The sequence below is a fragment of the Cenococcum geophilum genome, assembly GCF_001692895.1.
Source record: "Cenococcum geophilum 1.58 unplaced genomic scaffold K441scaffold_84, whole genome shotgun sequence".
Lineage (NCBI taxonomy): Eukaryota > Fungi > Ascomycota > Dothideomycetes > Gloniales > Gloniaceae > Cenococcum > Cenococcum geophilum.
In genome coordinates this window covers 117,111-138,972 of record NW_027137642.1, presented here as the reverse complement: position 1 = coordinate 138,972, position 21,862 = coordinate 117,111, and the positions used below count along the sequence as shown (strand labels likewise).

Below are 21,862 nucleotides of genomic sequence, written 5' to 3'. Positions count from 1 at the left end.
TATATTCTTGCTGTTTAAAAGAGGGGTTAATCTATATTACGTTAGCAAACCCATCTTTATAACAACTATCCTCTTATTTAAAGTGCACTAAAGCAAATATTTATTCATTTTATAATGTTTGCTCTATCTCTAATACTAAATATATACAACCTATTACTCTTAATAGTTGTCTAGTTCCCTAATTAATTTATCTTAGGGTTTTATATTTAATCTACTGCTATATAGCTAGATAATAAACTATCTATTACTTTAGTGGAGTTGCGCTAATCCTAGGACGCTAAATAGGAGACTACTAATGCTTAGTAACGGGCCCTTAAGTCTTGTCTTACGGCGTCCACTCAGTTAATCCGTCTTAAGAAGGTTTATAAGAAGGTCTGTTTTAAGGAGTAGAAACTTATAGAATAGGGTCTATAGGAGCTTAGTAATAAAAGAACGGATTCTCTTTTAATAGAGAAGGAAATAGATTTAAGTAGCTTAGCAACTGCTCTTCTTAAGTCCCCCTTAGGTAACTTATTCTTTAGCAATCCTTCTTTATTAATACTACCTAACCTAATTTCTTCTAATACTCTTATACCTTTCCTATAGCGTTCTTTAGATTCTCTAGTGGTTCCTAGGTAGTCTTAGTATAGCCTATCCACTTAACCTTATACTATGTCTTATCGTTAATTTCCTTATAATTAACAATCTTTAAGACTTACTATTTATCTTCTTCTTGTCCTCTATACGTGTCTACTTTATAAACCAATAGCTTAATATTCCCGTATACTAGCTCTAGCATTGTAATATACTGTATAGAGTAGATCTTTATTTTAGCTAGTAGGTCTAACTTAAATGTAACTAGTAAAATTCTTTCTATAATTTTAAAAGGTCCTAGTCTAACGTAGTTTAGCTTCTTACTTAGTTGTTAACTCTTAAAATTTTTATATAGTAGCTATACTTTATCTCCCTCCCTAAGATCTAGTCCCTTAGATCTCTTAGCATTATAGTACTTCTTTATTCTTTCTTATACTTTCTTTACTAATTCCATAAGGTCTATATAAAGATTTATTAGTATCTTTATCCTTTCTTTAGCTATACTACTTATTTTCTTTACTTACCGTAGTAATAATAATATTCTTAGCTTATATCTATAATTTGCCTTAAATAGTAATATGCCTATTCCTTCTTAAGGTGTTATATTATATATAAACTATATAATTGGTAATAATAATACCCAATTATTCTGCGTATAATTAATATAGTGCCTTAAATACTGCTCTAGTATCTAATTTAGCCTTTCCGTTTAACCGTCTATCTATAGATAATATACGGTAAAAGTTACTGCTCTAACTTCTTATTCCGCTAAGAATACCTTCTAAAATGCTGCTATAAATCTTAGATCTCTGTCCGATATAATCTTACTTAGTGCTCTATGCCTGATAAATACTTCTTTAATATAAATTCTAGCGACATCTTCTACTAATATTTCTTCTGTATATGCTATAAAGTATCCCTACTTTATAAGCTTATTTACTATTACTAAAATTATATTATAATTTTGTCCGGTAATAGGGTCTTTTAACTTTAGTAACTTAATAATAAAGTCCTATAATATAACCTCTTATAGTCTTTTTGGTATTTTAATAGGTTATAGCCCTCCATATAGCCTATACCTTATTAGTTTATTTCTTTAGTAATCTAGACATTCTTTTATAACCTTTTATACTAGGCCCTAGATTCCATTAATAATATACTTCTTTTAGAGTCTTAACACTAAGCCTATAGCTCTATTGTGCCCTTAAGTTAATTCCTTATAGAAGTCTCTTATAAATTGCTCTGCTATACTTCTTAGGATATACTTAGCTTCTTAATTCTTGTATATATCCGTCTATAGATCTTCTAGCTATGCTTCTAGAATTCTTTATACCTAAAAGCTCTCTAGTGTCTTATAGACTCTTTCTATTTTGTTATCTTCCTAAGTTATTATAATTTTTAGATAATTGTACCTAATTAATCCGTCTATATCTTTCCGCAGTAAAGCCCCTAATAGCTTTTCATCGTTTTATAGTTTAGCTTTTTAACTTAGAGCGTCTACTTATGTATTATCTGTACCCTTAATATACTAAATTTTAAAATAGTATTCTATAAGTATCTCTGCCTATTTAACCTATCTCTAGTTAAGTTCCTTTATTATTAGGAATCCTATTAGGTTCTTATAATCTATCTTAACTATAAATAGTTTCTTTATGCCTTATAAGAATGCTCTCTATTTCTTTAGTGCTATAACTATACCTAATAACTCCTTATTATAGATGTTATAGTTTAACTTATATAGTGTTATTTTCCAACTATAGTATGCTACTAGGTGCCATCTATCTTAATATTTCTATATAAAGTATGCCCCTAGTATATAGTCTAATGCGTCTATTTCTATAACCGTTTCTAATCCTAGTTAATAGATCTTAAAAATTAGCTCTTAGGTAAACAACTCCTTAACTTTCCTAAAGAGTTCTCTCTATTCCTCTCCCTATACCTATAGTTCTTCTTTTTTTATTAATCGCGTAAATAGCTTAATGTCCTTTAACTATTACGCTATAAACCTTCTACAGTAATTATAAAACCCTAGAAACAATCTTAATTACGTAATATTTTCCAGTTCTTACTAATTTACTATAGCCTTAATCTTCTTTAGATCTATACTAAGTTAGCCTAGTTTAATAATAAATCTAACAAAATCTGTCTTTTTAGTAAAGAACTTGTATTTTTTAATTGCTACTAGCATCTATTCTTCCTATAGTCTCTTTAAGACCTATTTAACGTACTCCCCGTATTCTTCCTTAGTTATTAAGTAGATAATAATATTATTAAGGTATACTATAACAAATTTATCTAAGTGTTCTTTTAATATATTGTTAATACGCTTCTAAAACGTTGCTAGTGCGTTTATAAGCCCGAATTATATAACTAATAGTTTATACAGACCTTCCTTTAACCTAAAGGCTGCCTTTTATTTNTTNCCTTNCTTAATNCTAATCTAATGGTACGCCTATCTTAGATNTATCTTNNTNAAGATTTACNCNTTACCTATNCTNTNTTANATTTCGCTAATTAAGGGTAAAGGATACCTATCCTTTCTAGTAATACTGTTTAACTATCTATAGTTAATACATAGCCTTAGTTTGCTATTCTTCTTTAGTATAAATAGTACTAGATAACCCGCTAATAACTATAATGGTCTAATATATCCCTTTTATAAATTCTTTTAGATAAACTCTTTTAGTACTCTACCTTCTTCTTTAGTAAGCTTATAGATTAGAAAGAACCTTAGACTTATTCCTAGTTCTAACTCTATCTTATAGTCCTATACTGCGTATTCTAATAGCTTTTTACTTTTTAGTAACTATAGTTTCTTACTATACTTATAGTATCTTTTTAGTATATAACTTAGTCCTTTCTCCGTTTCTTTATAGGTTGCTCCTACTTAGTACTATATTAACTTAGCTTACTATTACATCTTGCGTTATTAAGTATCTTTAATATTAACTTAACCTGTAACCTAATTAATCTTTAGATTATATTTCTATAACTAAGGCATTCCTAATACTACCTTATCGTTTCCTAATAGTAATATATTAAAAGACATCTTAATTTATCTCTCTTTAATAGTTAACTAAATAGGTCCTATTTTAAGATTAATAATACCTCCTCTATAGGCTATCGGATTTCCTAAAATTATCACTAATAGGTAAGGATGCTCCTTTTTCCTATATAGTAATCCCATTCTCTTAACCGCTGCTAGTAAAATATAGTTCCTTATTACTCCGCTATCTATTAATACTTTAAACTACTAATCTTGCTATTTAACTTGTAAATTTAGGTATTATCCTTAAATTCCTTTAAGGGTCTAAGGCTCTACTACTAGCTCCCTCTAGTCCTATAGGCCTCTACTTTTCCTAACTATTAGCTGCTTAATTCTATTTATACTTAGTCCACCTTTAGCTAATACTTAATTCGCTTTTTATCTTTAATATACTATAGACACGTATTCTCTAGGCATTCCCACCACTATTATCTATTTAGGTATTCTTCTATAAAAAATCTTTTTAGCTAAAGTATTAAGTCGCCTAACTCCTAAACTTCTACTAAATGCCAGCTATATATGTACTTAGCGTTTTAATACTTCTATTCTTCTACTAACTAATATATTTTTATAGGGTATTTCTAATACTTATCTTTTAGTGCTTGGTGTATATAATATATATTATCTATATATATAATCCATGCTAATATATAATGTGCTTAGTGCTTTAGGTTAACTCTTAGCTTATCTTTATCCTTAAGTTTAAACCTTTCTCGCGTTAATTTAAACGTTATGACTTTATTTATAGGTACTAAAATACATCTCTTACTTCTTTAGTCCTCTAAATATTCCTCTAGATCTTTTAATATTATAATTAAGGCTCCCTTAATATAACTTATCGCCTTTTCCGTAATTAGGTAGTCTTAAATAACTTTCTCGTCTAACTACATATAGAGATCTTCCTACTTATTATTATGCCTTTGCCTATACCACTTTTAGTATAGCTACTAGAGTATATACGGTTTATTTATAAGGAAGTATCTTCTCGTTACTATATTATAATAGCCCTTTATACATTATTCTTTAAATCTAGTTAAAATCCCTAAATCCTTTTCTTATTTTAGTTTGGTAAGCTATTTAGCTCTTAGTATACCTGCCCTAGGCTTATTAGTAATTCGTTATATAGGTACTCTATCCCTTATACGTCCTAATGTGCTAGATCTCTTATCTAGTTTCTGTTCTTACCATAAGGTAATTTTTGCCCTAAATTCCTCCATAGTTTCTTTCTTTTTACGTCTTATAAGTAGATCCTTAAAGTCTTCTTACTTCTTAGTCTTAGTATTAACTTTTTAATCTTTAAGTTAAACACTATATTCCCCTGGTAAGTCCTTTAGGTTTATATATCTGTCTCCTAATCTAGTTGCTGTTTATATTACAGATTCTCTAATCTTATTAATAGTCCTTATTTATTACTTAAAGTCTTAGTTCTATAAAATTCTTAATCCTAAGCTTACTTTTAACTTAAGCTTTACTCCCGCCTTAGTCCAACTAGGCTTATTTAATATTCTTATCTCGTCTTAAGAGTCTTATACCTATAGGAAACTCTATCCCAAGCTTATTTATATATCTTTAAACTAAGCTATTACCCTACTCTATCAATTACTATCTATTATAGGTCCTTAGGTTTGCCTTATCTCGTCTTAAGAATCTTGGTCGTCTCTTATCTCATCTTAAGAATCTTAAGCCTTTAGCTTCTTACCTTTATTAAGTGCCGAAGTAGCTTACTGTCTTACTTCTCTTATATCTTATAAAGCAATAGACATTGTGTTTAGTGGGGTCTTAATCCCTACTAATATTCCCTATTCTATAGTGGAATTATCCTCTACCTCTATTATAACATCTCTAAGGTCTACATACTCCTAGTAAGCTACTTTAGTTGCCTTATTATTATAGAATGTTTCGCCTATATTAAAATCATTATCCTTAATGTCCGATCTGCGAACTAGTTCGTTAGTTCCCCTATAGTTTAAGGATTTTAGCTTCTATAGCTGATAGCTTACGCTATACTTAGCGTCTTTATAAATTCGGCATGCGTTATTATAACAGAACGCAAAACTTCTAATTAAATATTCTTTTATTCCTCGTAGTATACTATTATCCCTCTATACGTATGTGTCTTCTACTAGTCAGGTTCCCTTTATTGCATAGTAACTCTAACTATCTTTATAATCCCTCGCGAAATAACCCTGTTTTCCGCAATTTATACAAGCTCTATCTTTAAACCATTAACTTTACTATAGAGTCCGCCTAAACATCTTCTGCTACTAAGATCCCTGGTTTTGTCAGATAACTTATATAAAGCTATTTATTGATAAAATAGGTTAATTGATTGATGATCTTGATCGTGTCTTAACCTGGGGCCCTTGGGCTTAGATAAAGATATTTACAATGCACGTGCCCCGTACACGTAACTTGTATACGTCCTACGCCACATAGAATATAGATTATCTGACAGGTTTAGCCTCTGCTCCTTAGTCCTATAATTACTAGATCCTTAACCTCTAGGTTTTTACAATTTCTTACTCTATCTTTTATAGGCTTCTTTAGTACTACTTAGGTCTATTAACTCTACGCCATACCATAGTTTTTAACTTAGTTTTGGTTAATACGTACTTTATGCCTTATATAACTATAGAACTCTATTCTAACCTCTTTTAGCCTATTCCCTTTAGTAGATCTAATTGTTAATCTTAATTACTTAATCTATTAACTCCTTTAGGGTATCCGCATCTTCTATTAGAATAATTACGTCCTAGGCTTTAGCCTTAAGTCCTTACTTATACTATACTATAAGCGCCTTATTATTCCACTCTACTTACGTCGCTAACGTCTGGAACTATGTTGTATACTTAATTGCTAAAGTTCGTTACGTAATGTTTTGGAGTTTTCTTTCCGCTATAGTCACCGCCTCTAGGTCTCCAAATATTTGCGTAAGTTACTCTATAAACCCTTCCTAACTTAAGAATATAAACCGTACCTCTTAATTAGTGGTCATCATTTTATTTGCCTATATTTCCGTAAGGTAAGGCTTAAACCACTTAAGTACTCTTCTTAATAGGAATAGTCCTGCATAGGCTATTTAATCCATAGGTATTAGTAGCTTAGCTCCTTCTTACGTAACCTTAAAGTGCATTTATATAAGAAATCCTTTAAGCTTTAATCTTTCTCCTAAGTACCTCTCGATTAATAGTAACTTAATTTTTACTACTCCTATTCTATTAACCCTTTCTTCTAGCGCCGCATTATTTGTTATTAACTGGTCAACTATCTCTTATAGTTATTTAACCGTTACAGGTTATTAAGAGTTAGTGTCCGCTATACTAGTGTCCCCTCCTAACCTTAAAGTAGTTACCGCCGTTAATAGCGTCGTAGTGGCTGCTTTTAGTGGTATATTATTCAACTCTCTATATTTAATACTATAACTAGGTAGTAATTATATAACGGAACCTTATAGTAGGTACTACGATAGGCTTATTAATAGGCTAGGTATATAGGTAATGCAAATTAAAGTTAACAACGTAATAATAACTAGTGGAGTAGTTGCCTAATAAATTAACTCTAATTATATTCTAAGAATTACTATAAGGAAGGAACTATCTAGGTAGGGACTGTAGTCCTTTAAATACACAACCGTACTCCTAAGAAATCCTTCTTATACGTAATGTACGTGTGCTTCGTCTACTCTATTGCGGATTATATAGATCCTACAGATTATACAGATTACCCTACGTGACCTTAGTTACCATTCCTCGTTATATAGCTTTATCGGCTCTATCCTGGACCGTGCTTAAATTAGCCAACTAGCTTCTTCCGACTCTTCTCCAAGTAGTCGTAACATTGTACTTAAAGCGTCTGTAATATAAGGAATAAAAGCAGAAGTAGAAAAAAATAGGGCAACTCTTAGGTTCTTCTGGGTTAATTATATAGATATTAGAGCGGTTTTCCTAAGCGTTAAAGCAGTACGCTACTATAGATAAGCGCTAATATATTATAGGCTAGTTAATAGTTAGCTATAAACCTCTTACTAATAACTTAGGAAGAGGATATACCTATACCTTTACTAACTCTTAGGTCTCTAGCTCCTACTCCTTTATTAGTACCCTTATACTAGCCGTTAGATATATTTATACCGCTAGTAATAAGCCAGCTAAATACGTCTTTATTAGTATTATAGAGGCGGTTAGCGCGATTAAATAGAGGTAAATATATATAAAGAGCACTATAGGAAATTAACGGTAATGCTAATTAGTATATATCGGGCTAATATTATGCGAGGTTAGCTAATATTAAGCGAGGCTAGCTAATACTAGGTAAGTTTACCTTATATCCGCTAAGCGGATATTATAACTATAGTAGCTAATATCTATTAGGACGACGCCCCCCTCCCCCTCTTATTCTATATTCTTAGTAAGCACAGCTTAAAAACTAAATAGATTAATTAATTAATAATATTAATTACTTGGGAATATGTACTAGTGCTATTAACTATAGCGGATATTAAACGGTTATAGTAATAGCTTGCGGCTGATATTTTATATTACTTATTAAGTTATACGTAGGTTAAAGCTAGGTTTAAGCAAAGTTAGTAGGGAGTATAAAGCTATTTAACTTATTATTATTATTATGGAGATTAAGCTTATTAAATATAGCGGAAAGATTACCACCTAGTCGTAAATTAAACTTGTTAAGGGTAGATTAGTTAAGTTATTTAATACCTAGTTATAGTAAAGGCGGCGCTTCTATATTTACTTACCGTGCCTAATAGCGAATAATAAAACCTGCGGTAATCGTATTAGCAAGCGATTAAATATCCACTATAGTAGATTTAATAGCATATTAAGTAGACGTTCGTTTACTAAACGTAATCTTAAACTTTATACGTAGTGGCCCTATATAATTAGTTATATAAACGCTCTAACAAAAGAGCGAGTTTAGGTTAAACGTTAAATTGCTATAAGTATATATAAGCTGCTTTAGCTCTCCGTTAAGTAGCTTATTATTAAGGTCTATTAAGTAATAACTATTCTATTTACTACGGTTATTTACTAAACTATTTACTAGGATAGCTTATTAGAGCTTAGGGGAATAGGTATCTATTAAAGTTAACTAAAAGAAATATAATATCTCTAGTAGATAGTTTTTATTCTAACTACCTACTAGTATAAAATAGATATAGATATAGGGGAGTACATGGTAGAGTAGGCCAATATCTACAAGCTTAATAGCGTACTTAAGGACTTTATACGTCTTTACTAGTTATAAGAAGCGGAGATATATTAGAAACTCTACATTAGTAGGCTTAAGAAGTGTTTATAAAGATACAGCACTGCTAGCCTGCTTAGGGTAACCCTTTTACCGTAGTTCCGTAAGCTAGCTAGTATAGTTAGCTGCCTAAGAGACTTCCTAACCAAAAACAGCTATACGGATATCCTTAACTACTACTAATAGACGTTGCGGAGATAGACTCTTAAGGTTCTACTTAATATTTATAGGCGACTTAGTGTTATAGGAGTCCTTAATCTAAGTATAGAGTAACGCTATAATATAAGCGTCGAAGCTATAAAGAATTAGCTCCTCTATATAATAAAACAGCGTATACTTAGCTAGGATATTCCTTTAACCTAGGTGATTTATATAGGTATATAGCATAGAGTACTCTTAAGCTAATTGCTTGCCACTATAGTAATACTGTATAACTATATATAGGTAGTTTAGCTTTAGGTACTAAAGAGCTAGAATAGGCAGAGCCTAACATAGGCTATTATAAGCGGATATTAACTTAGTATGTTCTCCTTGATATGACCAAATAAGCTTTACGGTCTTTTAATTACTATAGATTAAAAATAATTACTCCTTAAATACTTTATTAGTACGTTATAGATTTATTTAATAGAGAAAGATATTATTTAATACCTTATAGGTTTTAGATATAGAAGCCTCTCTAGTTATAATAGGTCCTAGGTTAAGCCTAGATGTCCGCGCAGCCGGTATTATATTAATAGTAGGCATATATAGATGTTTAAACTATACGTTTTTACTAAGTAATATATTAAGGCCTAGATATGCTTCTATAATAGCTTTATAAATTAAAGCTATTAAAATCTGCTTTTATATTTTATCTTATAGATTACCTAGAGCCTTTGTAATATCTATAAACTTAAGTAAAATATCCATATAAAGCATGCTCTATTAAAGCCCACTATTAGGTATATATACGCTAAAGATAAGCTTACCAGTTGTGCGTAAATAGAACGTCTTAGTGTCTCTAAGTATTTAATACCAAACTTATTAGGGGGTAGTCGAAGTTATTATAGATAATAATTATATTAGAAGCCGAACCTATTAAGCGGATTTTTACCTATATATAGGTTAGTATATACCCGCACCGCGGAGATTATAGGCTAAACCTTAACTCTTAGGCTACCCGCTCCTTCTACCGATTTAAAATAGTATAACTATTAATTAATCTAAGCCTATAGAGTATAGAAAGCACGCGGCACTTAATACCGTTAGCTTAGAGATATATCCCTAGCAGCTATAGGATATAATTTGCAGAGTTTTATAAAAGACTAAATATAAGCGTAGAAGCTATTAGAACTGCACGGCCTTTATATAAAAAACGTTTACGTTAACCCTCTTAATATGCTATAATTATATACTCTAGTATAGGTGCGTAAATCTTTACGGCTTAATAGTACTGCTTAAGGTTAAGCTGCTTAATATCCGCATATTAGTTAAAGCCGCCAAATAGTAACTCTTTCTCCCTTAGCTCTTTAAGCTCTCCCTAAATAATAAGAGTAATACTAGCACCCGCTATACCGCGCTTCTCTATCTCTTTAGTATAGATATTTAGGATATTAGCATCCTTTAAGAGTTTACTAAGGAGCTCCCTTACTCTTTTCTTCTTTAGTGCCTTATATAAACCTTTAGCTATTATAATTTGTTTAAGCGCTAGGTCTCCTATAGATATCCACTATAGCCTAAAACAGTTAATAATTACCCAGACCTTCTCTATAGCGGATATCCTCTTTACAGATATTGCGGATATTGCGGATATTATAAGTATTTTATTAACTCCTACTTCTTTATCCTCTTAGGGATCTATATAGTTTGGCAGCGGTAAGTAGGCTATTAAGGACCGCCTTTAAGCTACGGATAGCGATGGGGGAAATAATAGAGGTAGGACAAGACGGCTAATGCCCTTGGGTGCTATATCCGCTATATCTCTTAATCCTCTAGCGGTATTAGTTAATGGAGAGTATAGTTTATTATTAAAAGATTAAGAAGACTGGCTCCTGCTAGATAAAATAAAGGGGTTTCTTTAACGCTTTTTAGATACACCTATAGCTAGCGGTTAGTTCTAGAAAATCTATTAATTAGAGAGCTAGTTAAGGCGATTCTAATATAGATATTTACAGGATAATAGACGTGGCGGCTACTTATATCAATTTTGTTAAAGTTAATAGTTTGCCTTATATAAATAGAGCGGCTTAGCTTCTAAAAGTCTACTAAAGTGGCTTAGACTAAGAAATAGATGGATTAATTAAATAGGTTAGCTTGCGGATATTTAATAATCCGCGCAGCAGATATTTATCGGTTTCTTAGTCTGAGCATACTAAAGCAACGTATAGATACCTCCTTGGGGCCTTTAAGCCCCTAAGGTTCTTCCTTATAGGGTATTATATATACTATTTCTATTAGCCTACTTAGCGTCTAACAGGATCTCTTGTATTAGTGCGTCTTTTAGTATTAACCGTTTTGTAATTAGTAGCGGCTACTACCGTGGCTTAGTTAAAGCTCTAATTAAGTTAATCGTTTGGTAAGCCTTTAGATTAAAGCCTAGAATCTAACGTCGCATAATACGTGGTTAGTCTTGGTGGACGATTTAAGTAAGTATCTCTACTGCAGCCTCTATCGCAACTTTTCACTATGGCTCCTCCTTAATCAATGCCCTTAACGCCCTCCCCTAGCTTCCGTAGAGGCCGAAGTAGAGCTACGGCAACGCCTATAATGTAATCGCGAGAGTTAAAATAAAGACGTTATAAAATACATATAGGCGTAACTGAAATAGCGTCGTAATTGGGGTGGGTGGAGTCGTCATATTATAAGCAGTCGTTAATTGGGCGCGTATACAAGGTGTAACGTTTCCCGCCCCAACGTCGCCATTCGGCCAAAAAGACACGGAGCGCTTGCGAACTTGTTCGCAAGCGCGGCGGGATCTAATATATGTACTCTTACACAAGGCCTTAGATTTGAACTGGAGTTAAAATAAGGAGCTTTGAGCTCCTTATTGAACTGACGCTAAGAGCCTTAGTTTAACTACTATATATGGTATAGCTTTTAAATTTGACGCGCTTACCAATCTAGAGTAGCTTTAGATTAGAAAGTTGTTAGATTAACTAAACGATCGCGCTAGAATTAGATTTGAGTTTCAGATCGGTCCTGTTCTAAAGCCTTTAGATTTAATCTAAAGCTGCAACCCCTAAGGCATTTTGGCAGTATTTTGGCATTCCATCTATATCGGGAAGGCGGTAGTAGCCGACCGTTATAACCCTATTGCCGTTATAACCCTATTACCTACATTAAGGCTCTATTATAATATAGGGCTAACGTAGGTAATAGAGTTATAACGGCGATATAGTTATAACGGTTGGCTACTACCGCCTTCCTAATGTAGATGGAATACCAAAATACTGCCAAAATGCCTTAGAAATTGCGGTTAGATCGTGTACGATATAACGGCGTGCACGACCTAATAGCGTGCACGACTTCTAAGGCATTTTGGCAGTATTTTAGTGTTCTATCTACATTATAAAGGCAGTAGTAGCCAACTATTATAACTATATCGCCGTTATAACCCTATTACCCACGTTATATAAAGCTGGTTATTTTTTATTATTATCTAATATTAGTAATACTATATTGCTAATATATTTCTAATAACTAATATTTTTATTAGTTTATATTAGTTGTATTAGTGCTAGCTCTAAAAAAAATAAGGACTTTATCTTATTATAAGAGGCTCTAGAGCCTTACTATATATATTAGGTAGGTAGTAAGGGCTATTAGCAACGCTAATAGTAATTTATAACTATTACTTAATTACTACCTAGTTAATATTGCTACTTAGTTAGTAATAGGTAATAGAAAGGTAAATAAAACTAGTAGTAAATTATAACTAAAAAGGGTAATAAAATCCAATCCTAATTAATAGTAAGGATGTGCTAGGTGCTAGGTACTAGCCTTAGAATCTGCCTGTTAATAGGCCTACAGTAGGCAAAGTAAGCGATTGTCCCTTAGGTATTAAGGCACTAATTTTTAATAGCTTAAGCAGAAGGCAGATAAATAGCTATTTATAATTTAATTACCATAAGTAGCTTTAAATACGCTTTCCACCTATTTTTTATAGCTGCTCGCACTGTAATAGCAGCTTAAAGATCCGTCGCCAAACCTATATTTGGCCTTATTTTAACTATTAAATTTTATCCTATTCCTTAATAGCTATAGCCTTAAGCCGCTTATAGGTTTTCTACTTATAATAACGCTTTCTAATATACTGTTTAAAGATATTCTAAATGCCCTTAATAGGGTTTAGATCTAGAGATTGTGGGGGGTGGTTAAGTACCTTAATATATGCCTTTTCCTTTATTTCTTGCGCTATATTAACCTTGCTTCTAGTACTATACAACCTATTATTATCCTCCTATAGCATATAGTTCTTATATTTTAGGTATTTTAGGTTATTATAGTGCTTATAAAGGGTAGTAACAAGGCTAGGAAGCAACCGCTTAGTATAGTATTTCTACGTTATAGGATTGCCCTTTAGCTTTATATTAACCCTATAAGGCACCTTAGCACGCTACTATATAAGCCGCTGCTCGTACTACACGTTAGTCTCGTTCTTAGGATATCGGCGTGGCTTTAGTATACGCTTTAGAGGCTCTAAGTAGTTATTTTTATTATTATAGAAGATAAAAGGCCTAATATAGTGCTATCTTATATTGCTTACTATATAAAGTTAAAACCGTATATTATCCTTCCTAGAATTTACCTATAAATTCTTAGGATTATAGCGTATTCCCTTTCTCTAATAGATATACTAGCTGCTTTACTAATGCGGGTTAATATACGCTTTATCCATAAAGTATATAAATTGCTAAAAATTGGCTATAGTATGGTCCTATGCTCCTATCCATACTATATACACTTCTCCTTATTATAGCTATATAGAGGCGTTACTATTGTCATCTTATAGCGCTTCTAATTTGTCTTTTAGTTATATATTTAGAGGGTTTAGACGGTTGTATATATACCATAGTGCCGTATCTAGGCATTAAACGGTGCTTTGCGTATTAGGTTATTACTTTATATAGCAGTTAGCTAGGCGTCTATAATTGCATAATGGCTTTGGCCATTATAGTGCTTGCTAGGCCTATAGTCGGCCTCCTTGCCCTTTATCCTACGTAACCGGAGTATATTCTTATATATATTATAGTAGCCTCTAAAGTTAATCGTCCTTATAACATCTTTAATGCCTTCTCCTAGGTTTCTAAGGTTATATGCGGTGTAAAAACGCGTGCGAGTGTGGGTAGAGAATTCTCTACGGTCCGTCTTGCGATTAGGAGGCGTTATAGGCATTGTTTTGGTAGTAAATTGATGAAATTGTGATGATTTTGGTCTATCTAGGGGGTGCACGGAATATTGGTGCCTTGATGCCTGAGGGACAATCGCTTGCTTCGCCTACTGTGGGCCCTTCGGGCCGACTGCGTTCACTAAAGGGCGCAGTCAACCTAAATACGTTATTATAGGGCTCTATCGTTTATCATCATTCCCCATATAACTCTTGGCTTGCTCAGAAGTTCACATCAGCAGCCACAGACGCAGGGTGCCCGGTCGAACAAGAACAGTGTTATCAGTTACCTCTCCACGTCGTGACCGGCTCTTTCCCCAAAATATGGGTCTCTAAATTGGGAATAAAGCATGTTAAATTCCTACATGGATCGAAAGTCGCGGATGCAATGTACAGGTTAACCCCCATCATGCGGACGGAACCATGCAAGGTCGAATCAGTGCTCTAAAACGGGCGCTTGAATCGCAGGGAAGCCATTACTAGGTTGGTAGAGCATGAGCCTTTCGGGTAACGGCAGGTATAGCTTCTAAACCAAAATAATTTCTGAAATACTCTTCCATGCATTTTCTGCACGAATTTGGTAACCTCAAAGAAGCTCTTTACGTGGGTAAAGAGGAGCGCGTTCTAGCGATGGCATAGCCGCGGACGCGCTTCGCTCCCCGTGCCATAGGTTTACATATGACGTTATCCTACTTCTTGTCACCCTTGTTGCCATATGTTTTTCAATATACCTTAACCCAATGGTCGCAGCATGCAAGATAAGTTAGTAAATTGTTCGCAGATCCGTGTACAGAGCAGTCGTACCATACTGCAGGCTGGATCTCGTTATGAAATCTCAATACTCCTAAGGTGTTGCTGTAAAAGACTCGCCTGGGAGGGCAGAACCCCTATCCCGTGGTATAGTCTTCTAGGCGGAGGCGGTATCGGGACATTTAGTTAAGGCTGGCTCACATGTGGGGAGTCTTAGGTCGCATTTGGCAATCGGACGCTTCAGTTCAGAGGAGTATATCAAAGTCTGTGCGCAGGGCACTTGGATCTGGATCGATCAAGTGACAAAACTTCAAGGAAACATAAAGTGTTTGTGCTGTACTGGGTAAGGTTGCGGGCGCAGTGTTACTTGAAATGCCAAGGAAGAACATGTATGAGCGGTCCGATGACGTCCAGTTCGCGAATCAAGAGTTATTGATATATCCAGAAGTCCAACAGGTGGCTTCCCACGTCGCACAGGTGACAAAATTAATTACTCACGTCATAACGTAAACTATATGTTGAAAAGCAGTTTAGCGGAGCGAGGTTAGCAAGGACAAAGAGGATGTGTATGGCCTGAAGAGAAAGATTAACCGCAAATATAAAACTCATACAAATTTGCCGAAAGTACTTAATATTTGTCCATCTCTCACATCATTACATTCTTGTCAGTAGCTGAACTCAGCGCTGCGTAGATGCATTGCCAGCCCACATCTCACTCGGAACCTGTTGCCCATACTGCCCTGGTGGCAATGGCTGCAGCTGGGCCTCCGTAAACTGCTGAGTCTCCGGGTTCGGGGAGGGAGCGCCAGGAGTTGCCTGACTGCCAGCGGCAACGCTATACCTCGGTAGGGTAGGATTTGGGCTGCCCGGCGAGGTCGCGTAGCTATCCGTCTCTGATCCGGCATTGGGGCCGAAGTAGCCTGCTGCTGCAAGACTATTGGGATCTTGAGGTGGTGGAGGCTGTACAGGTTGGTATGGCTTATATGGCTGCTGAGAATAACTTTGCGGGACCTGGTCCATGGCTGGGTGAGGGACCATTGGCGGATGGCTGCCGCCGTAGGCTGGTTGATCCGGTGCTCTAGGCTGCAGCTGGGGATTTGTTTCTCTTTTGCGGTGGATGATATAGAAAATCCCAAGGCCTGCGAGGGCCAGAACAGCGATGCCGCCAACGACGCCGCCGGCTATGGCGCCAGCGTTTGAAGAGCCACCTCCGCCTCCACCGCCGGAGCTCGTGGTCGTGGCTGCTGCGGAAGTTGTCATCGAGTGTGGTGTCGCCGAAGAAGTCCCTAGGGTTGAAGCTTGTGTAAATCCGGCACCGGTTCCGTAACTCAATGAGAATTTTGAGTAAATGGAGGAGCTGGGGGTGTCGTACACCTCCGACCAAGTCCTGTCATCCGTTTCACCAACAAATGTTGTAAGGAAGATTTCGAAAGTGGTGATGCTTACGGAATCGCAGGAAAACCAGGCAACGTTTATGTCCGGGATAGAGTAGGGGAAACAGTAAGGAGAGTCGCTATCAGTGCTGCTGAACATTAGCCGCCACACATGTTTTGAGGGATAACACCCTTAGCGGACGAAGACGAACCATTTGACGGTGTTAATATCTTGTCGACAGACATTGTTGCATGAGGCCGAGTATTGTGCAGAATCAATCTGTGCAAATTAGCGAATGCTGGCAGTAACCTCGTTGAAGTTACATACACAAGCACCATAGGCTGTCGGGAGACCTGTATAATCGGTTCCAAAACAAGCTAGGGTACCTACGATACTATTGTAGACGGCACCGCAAACCTGATCGGTATAGCATGTCTTTATAGCACCCTATATGACTTGGTTAAGAAGCTCGCATTCGTCATAAGCATTGATATTTGCGATGATCCATACCAGGCTGCCTTGGACATAGCCGCATGTATTATCGGGAGCAAGCCAACCCAAGAATTCGGCCGACGAAGCTCGCTTCCATCCTAAAAGGTTTCGTCGGACAGCTGGCGGAGGAGTTGGACGGGGAGTAATGCCCTTCACATCGAGCACGAAGTCAAGTGAGTTCGTGGCTTGAGGTAGCCGGAATTGGATGGCCCATGCACAAGAAGCGAAGAGTATCAATTGAAGAGGTAACGCTCCCATCTTTGCCAAGGAAATCGGTACAGCAGACCGTCAGCAGAGAACTTCAAGCTCATTGCGAGCTCCAAGCGGGGGAGGGACCATGGCGAAGAAATACTTTGGCCTAACGCAAGGCTGGGTGCAGCCGAAAGTATCGATGCAGGTTGGATTTAGCCTATTACCCTATCCTTGACCCTGTTTCAGATGTACTGTGTACCCCCTGTTCCCCCCCCCCCCCATTGCCTGCACCTACACTATGTATATATAGCCTCTTTTTCTTCATAGATCAATCTTTACACGAGAGTCTTCCTCATCTTTACCTACAATCGGTGCACGGACTACCGATCGACAGAAAGTCATGAATATAAAAAGCAAAGAAATATTTTTGCGGGATGCTGGCGAGACCGTGAGGTGGAGTGCTGCCAAGCGATGGCATCGACAGTTCATTGGCGTTGGCAGACCACGACACAGTCCGCCATGGAATACACACTGGTATCCCGCCACCAGTCATACTAGAAAAAGGATGTGCCCAGACATGAGGCTTGCCTGCCGATTCTTGGCAACCTAGCCTCCGCAGCGGGTTTGTGCTACCCGAAAGAGCAGAGCATACACCTCCGATCCTTGTCGAGGTGGAGAACCCTTATCAAGATGTACAGCGTCCTGGCACATCCGGTGGTTAGCGCCTTACTAGTGACGCCTCTCGGGCGGAGACCCTCATACGGATTAGTATAAAGTTCCCCATCTTGGCAGCGAGCTTCATTATACCTCAATATCAAAAATATATAAAGCTTTTTAAAATCAATAATTGTATGTCAGATTGCCTATATACGAATATTTCTGGGGTCACAGTAGCCAAATAAGTGTTAAAATCAACGCTTAGTAATTAAACAAGTATCTAAATGTCTCCTCTAAGCCCCTAATCTTCTAAGCTTTCTACTATCGTCTACTACTTAGTAGGTCCCCCTTTTGCTTTAATTACTACCTACAAGCGTGCAGGTATAGAAGTAACTAGGTTCTTAAAGAAGCTAGCCTCCAGGTTCTCCTATATAGATTAAATTACTACCTATATCGCTTCTTTTAAGGTTGGACGAGGCTTCTACTAAGCTATTTAAGCCTTTATCCAATTCTAAACGCCCTTAATTAGATTAAGATCTAGGCTGTTTGCTAGCCACTTAAGTAACTTAATATTGTCTTCCTAGAATTAGGTAATAGTAGTGTGGGCTTTATAATAGGGAGCGTTATCTATTTATATAATTATTAGTATCCCTTGACCCGTCAGGGCGAGCAGAGTGGAAGGCCCGTGCGCGAACACCAGAATCAGAACAACGCGTAGAATTAAACCATCAAATATACCACCACCATGCCTTCTAATCACGCTAGAATTGATGTAGATCTTGTTCAGAAGACTCGGTATAAGATTCCCCCAAATAAGACGGCGAAAAAAACCCCCCAGAAGCCTTGGCCACTCCCCGAATTGTGTATTCCTGAGCACGACTACCGAATCCTACCGATCTGATTGGTGGACTCTTATCGATAACCTGCGTGCCCAAGTTGACGGGTTAAGGGATAAGCTTTGCAGTATATGGGAATTAAACAAGCAACTTAATTGTAAATCTATGGAAATCAAGTGGTATAAATACATGAAAGTAGACCCCTAAACTCCAAAGTTTATAACTTATTTTAACCATATCTAAGACATACGAGGGTAGTGCTAACGCTAGTAAAATAGGGTAATATGCAAGGTCTAGTAGTCGGTTATAGTTAGAGTAGTTCCAAATTTATAATTAGGGAAATATATAGCGTACTTAATATTATAGAAGTCGTAAAACTCTTTAAGCTTTAGATAGATGTAATCTAAAAAGCCTTAAGCGGTAATATTACCCTATTCTTCCTTGTTCCAGAATAGTAAAGGCCCTTTTCTATGCCGTAAAATACAGCCCATACTATTATATAAGGTATATTACTAAATTTAGGACAAAGGTAGGTAGGATTAAATCGTTCGTTAGGTCTTCTAAAGACATAGAGTCGCTAGTGGCCCCCACGGTGTATAGCTGCCTAATCTATCCACATAACTCTCCACTAATCCTTAGCTTAGAAGTAACGGTAAGCCAATATAAACGCTAATTAGGCTCAATAGTGAGCTATAGTAAGCCAGGGCTTAGCTTAAACAACGTATTGTCAGAAGCCTTCCTTCTTAAGATATTAAGTAACTATAGCATTAGAATAAGGTACTCCTGCGTAAAAAGAAAGCTTTAAGTAAGTAAGATAACGCGCCTAGGTATTTAACTCTAGGAAATTAACTAGACGACGTCGGATTAGTAAGCCGTATATAAGAGCGTTATAGTAGCCTACACGCGTTAGGGTATACGCTTTATTAATGATGCAATAGATAGTAGAATATAGTTGCTTAACCAATGCAGCGATGCAAGAGATAGGTTCTTAAAGGTAACAATAGAGGCCTTTAATTGTATATCTTAGGGAGTAAGAAACAAGCGCTCGAGCGTTACTTTCCTCAAGCCGTTAGCGACGTTAAATACATTCTATAGCTCGCTCCTCCCGTTCCTATTCCTTATGTCTTTCCCGTTAATTAAGATAAGCAATTGCTTGACGAATGCGACGGTTTAGAATAATAGGCGTTAGAGTAAAACTAGATACAGCGGAGCGAGCAGAGGGAGTATTCGGCACAGTTATATTACTAAAGAAGCCAAAAAAGCTTCTAAAGCTAGGAAGGCGTAGTAGAGCTTTAGGAGGATTAGGTAAAGTAGGTTCTAAAGTTCCTTTTATACAGAAAAGATTGTACCTAGGAGAAGGCATAGTTAAGGATAGAATCTAAATTTTTTTAGTTAGAACTTATTATAGAAATATATAAATTTAGTATAAAAAGTAGTACGGATAGTATTAACTTATAACAGGTGTAAATAAATATCTTTATACTTAAATCTACAGAGCCATCTAAAGTCTCTTATAATCGCGCTAAGACCTAATATTTATCCAAACTTAGAAACCTTATCTATAACTACCGCTATTAATATCCGTCTTAATAGCGTAATCAATACATCTAAGGCCTATTTCTAACTTCTATAAAGTTACCTAGGACAAATACAAGCCATTTTTAAACTTTGTTACCACTAAAAAGGTTATTTAAATGCTAGAACAGAAGAAGAAAGCAAAGGTCGTAATAGAGGCTTAAGGAAGTTAGGATTGTTATAAATAACGCGTTAGTGGCTTAGAAGGGTAGGAAACTAAAAGACGTATTATTAATTAGTAGAGACTTCCTAAGTCAGGTTCCTCACTATATAGAGTTTACTAATATACCTAATTACAATGCAGCTGGTAGAGGCGTTAAAAAGCTTCAAATTAACTATTAGGTAAGGTTGTTTGGCAATCTCTTTTTAATATTTAGCTGCTAAGACGGAAGCACCGAATTCGGGTTAGTTAGTAGCTTAATTATAAGCGCTAACTACCAGAATTGAAGAGACGCTATACTAATATCTATAGAGGTATAGCCTATAATGCTTGTAATAGCGCTAGTAAGGGGGAGTCCCTACTATAATCGATTTATCCTAATAAAGTAATACCTTAACGCGTATAGAATATACGTTTAATATAGAATACGCTCTATATAGTACCTATACGTTCTATATAAGTATTATAATAGTAGAGAACTAAAACTAGTAGCCTATAAAGCCTATAGAGCCTATACTATACCCTCTAATCCGCTACTAAAAAGCTCTAACTCTTACTCGTAACTAGCGACGCGACTACTAATTACTATACGATATTAGGTGGTTATACAATTCGATAGATTAGAATAGTATATATAGTGATATACACGACCAGCTTTACCCCCCCTCCTTAGCGAGTTGCAGATTCGGTACGAGCATCCAATTTCGCCTAGTTGCCACTAGCTGTACATAGTAATTGTAGTGAACGGCTGTAGCTACACTCAAGGTCCTTTTTGGTTGCCCTAGAGAATCGCCTTAGTTGGCCAGGAGAATTAAGAAGACGACGCTTCCTTTTCTCCCCTTTAACTATGCCTCCATTATGCCCGCCAAAACGCGAATACAACGCTGTCTCTGCAGAGAGGTTGACGAAATTTGGCAATATCGTACGGGTGGAAGCCTCACGATATTTAACAAAGATCACGACACTGCGGAGGAAGGCCGCTAGAAGTAATGTTCTTATAGCCAAGTATACGGCTTCGCTACAATTACTATATACAGCTGGTGGCAACCAGATGAAATTAGATGCGCGTACCGAATCTAAGGGGGTAAAGCTAGTCATGCACATTATTGTAGACCTTAAAGCAAAACTTTTATAAAGTACTAGATATATATAGACAATATATAAAGAAATGGATTTGAAGATTTTGGTGTTATAAGGCCTATAGTGGTGTTTACGGCTCGGCTGAGCGCCTGCTTAGTCGCTGAGCCACACGTGACACATATAACCCCCGTTGACATTCGCGGATGTCCACGGCCAAGCCTGTAGCTAAGCCGTGGATATCTTTGAATGTCTTTACCCCTACTAATCGAGTCTCTGATGCGCGCGTACTATTGGCCTATTGGCCCAGCCGTGCGCCCGTATATTTACCCTATGCGGTAAGGTAGATATGCTTTCTCTACCTCTCCTCCCCGGTCTATGTCTGCGTATATAGGAAAATAGGAACCCCCCCTTAGGGCGCAGCTTCTCTAGCAGCGTCCTATGTATCTTAAAAATGCCGTTAATTAGTCGCGTAAAGATTAACGTCGCGAATAATGCTA

The 21,862-nt window shown here is 36.2% G+C and overlaps 2 protein-coding genes across 2 annotated transcripts; one reads left to right on the top strand and one right to left on the bottom strand.

Annotated features, from left to right (window-relative positions):
• Positions 1-15,330: 15,330 nt before the first annotated feature.
• On the bottom strand, positions 15,331-17,230 carry K441DRAFT_670516 (uncharacterized protein). Its single transcript, XM_067650295.1, has 4 exons — positions 16,884-17,230; positions 16,701-16,820; positions 16,585-16,652; positions 15,331-16,521 (listed from the first exon to the last, which is right to left on the bottom strand). The coding sequence occupies exons 1-4, from the start codon at positions 17,121-17,123 to the stop codon at positions 15,678-15,680; spliced, it is 1,272 nt and encodes a 423-aa protein (XP_067497053.1). The 5' UTR covers positions 17,124-17,230; the 3' UTR covers positions 15,331-15,677.
• Positions 17,231-18,360: 1,130 nt separating this feature from the next.
• K441DRAFT_670515 (uncharacterized protein) lies at positions 18,361-18,638 on the top strand. Its single transcript, XM_067650294.1, has one exon. It carries the CDS (start codon positions 18,460-18,462, stop codon positions 18,613-18,615), a length of 156 nt encoding a protein of 51 aa, XP_067497052.1. The 5' UTR covers positions 18,361-18,459; the 3' UTR covers positions 18,616-18,638.
• Positions 18,639-21,862: the final 3,224 nt, after the last annotated feature.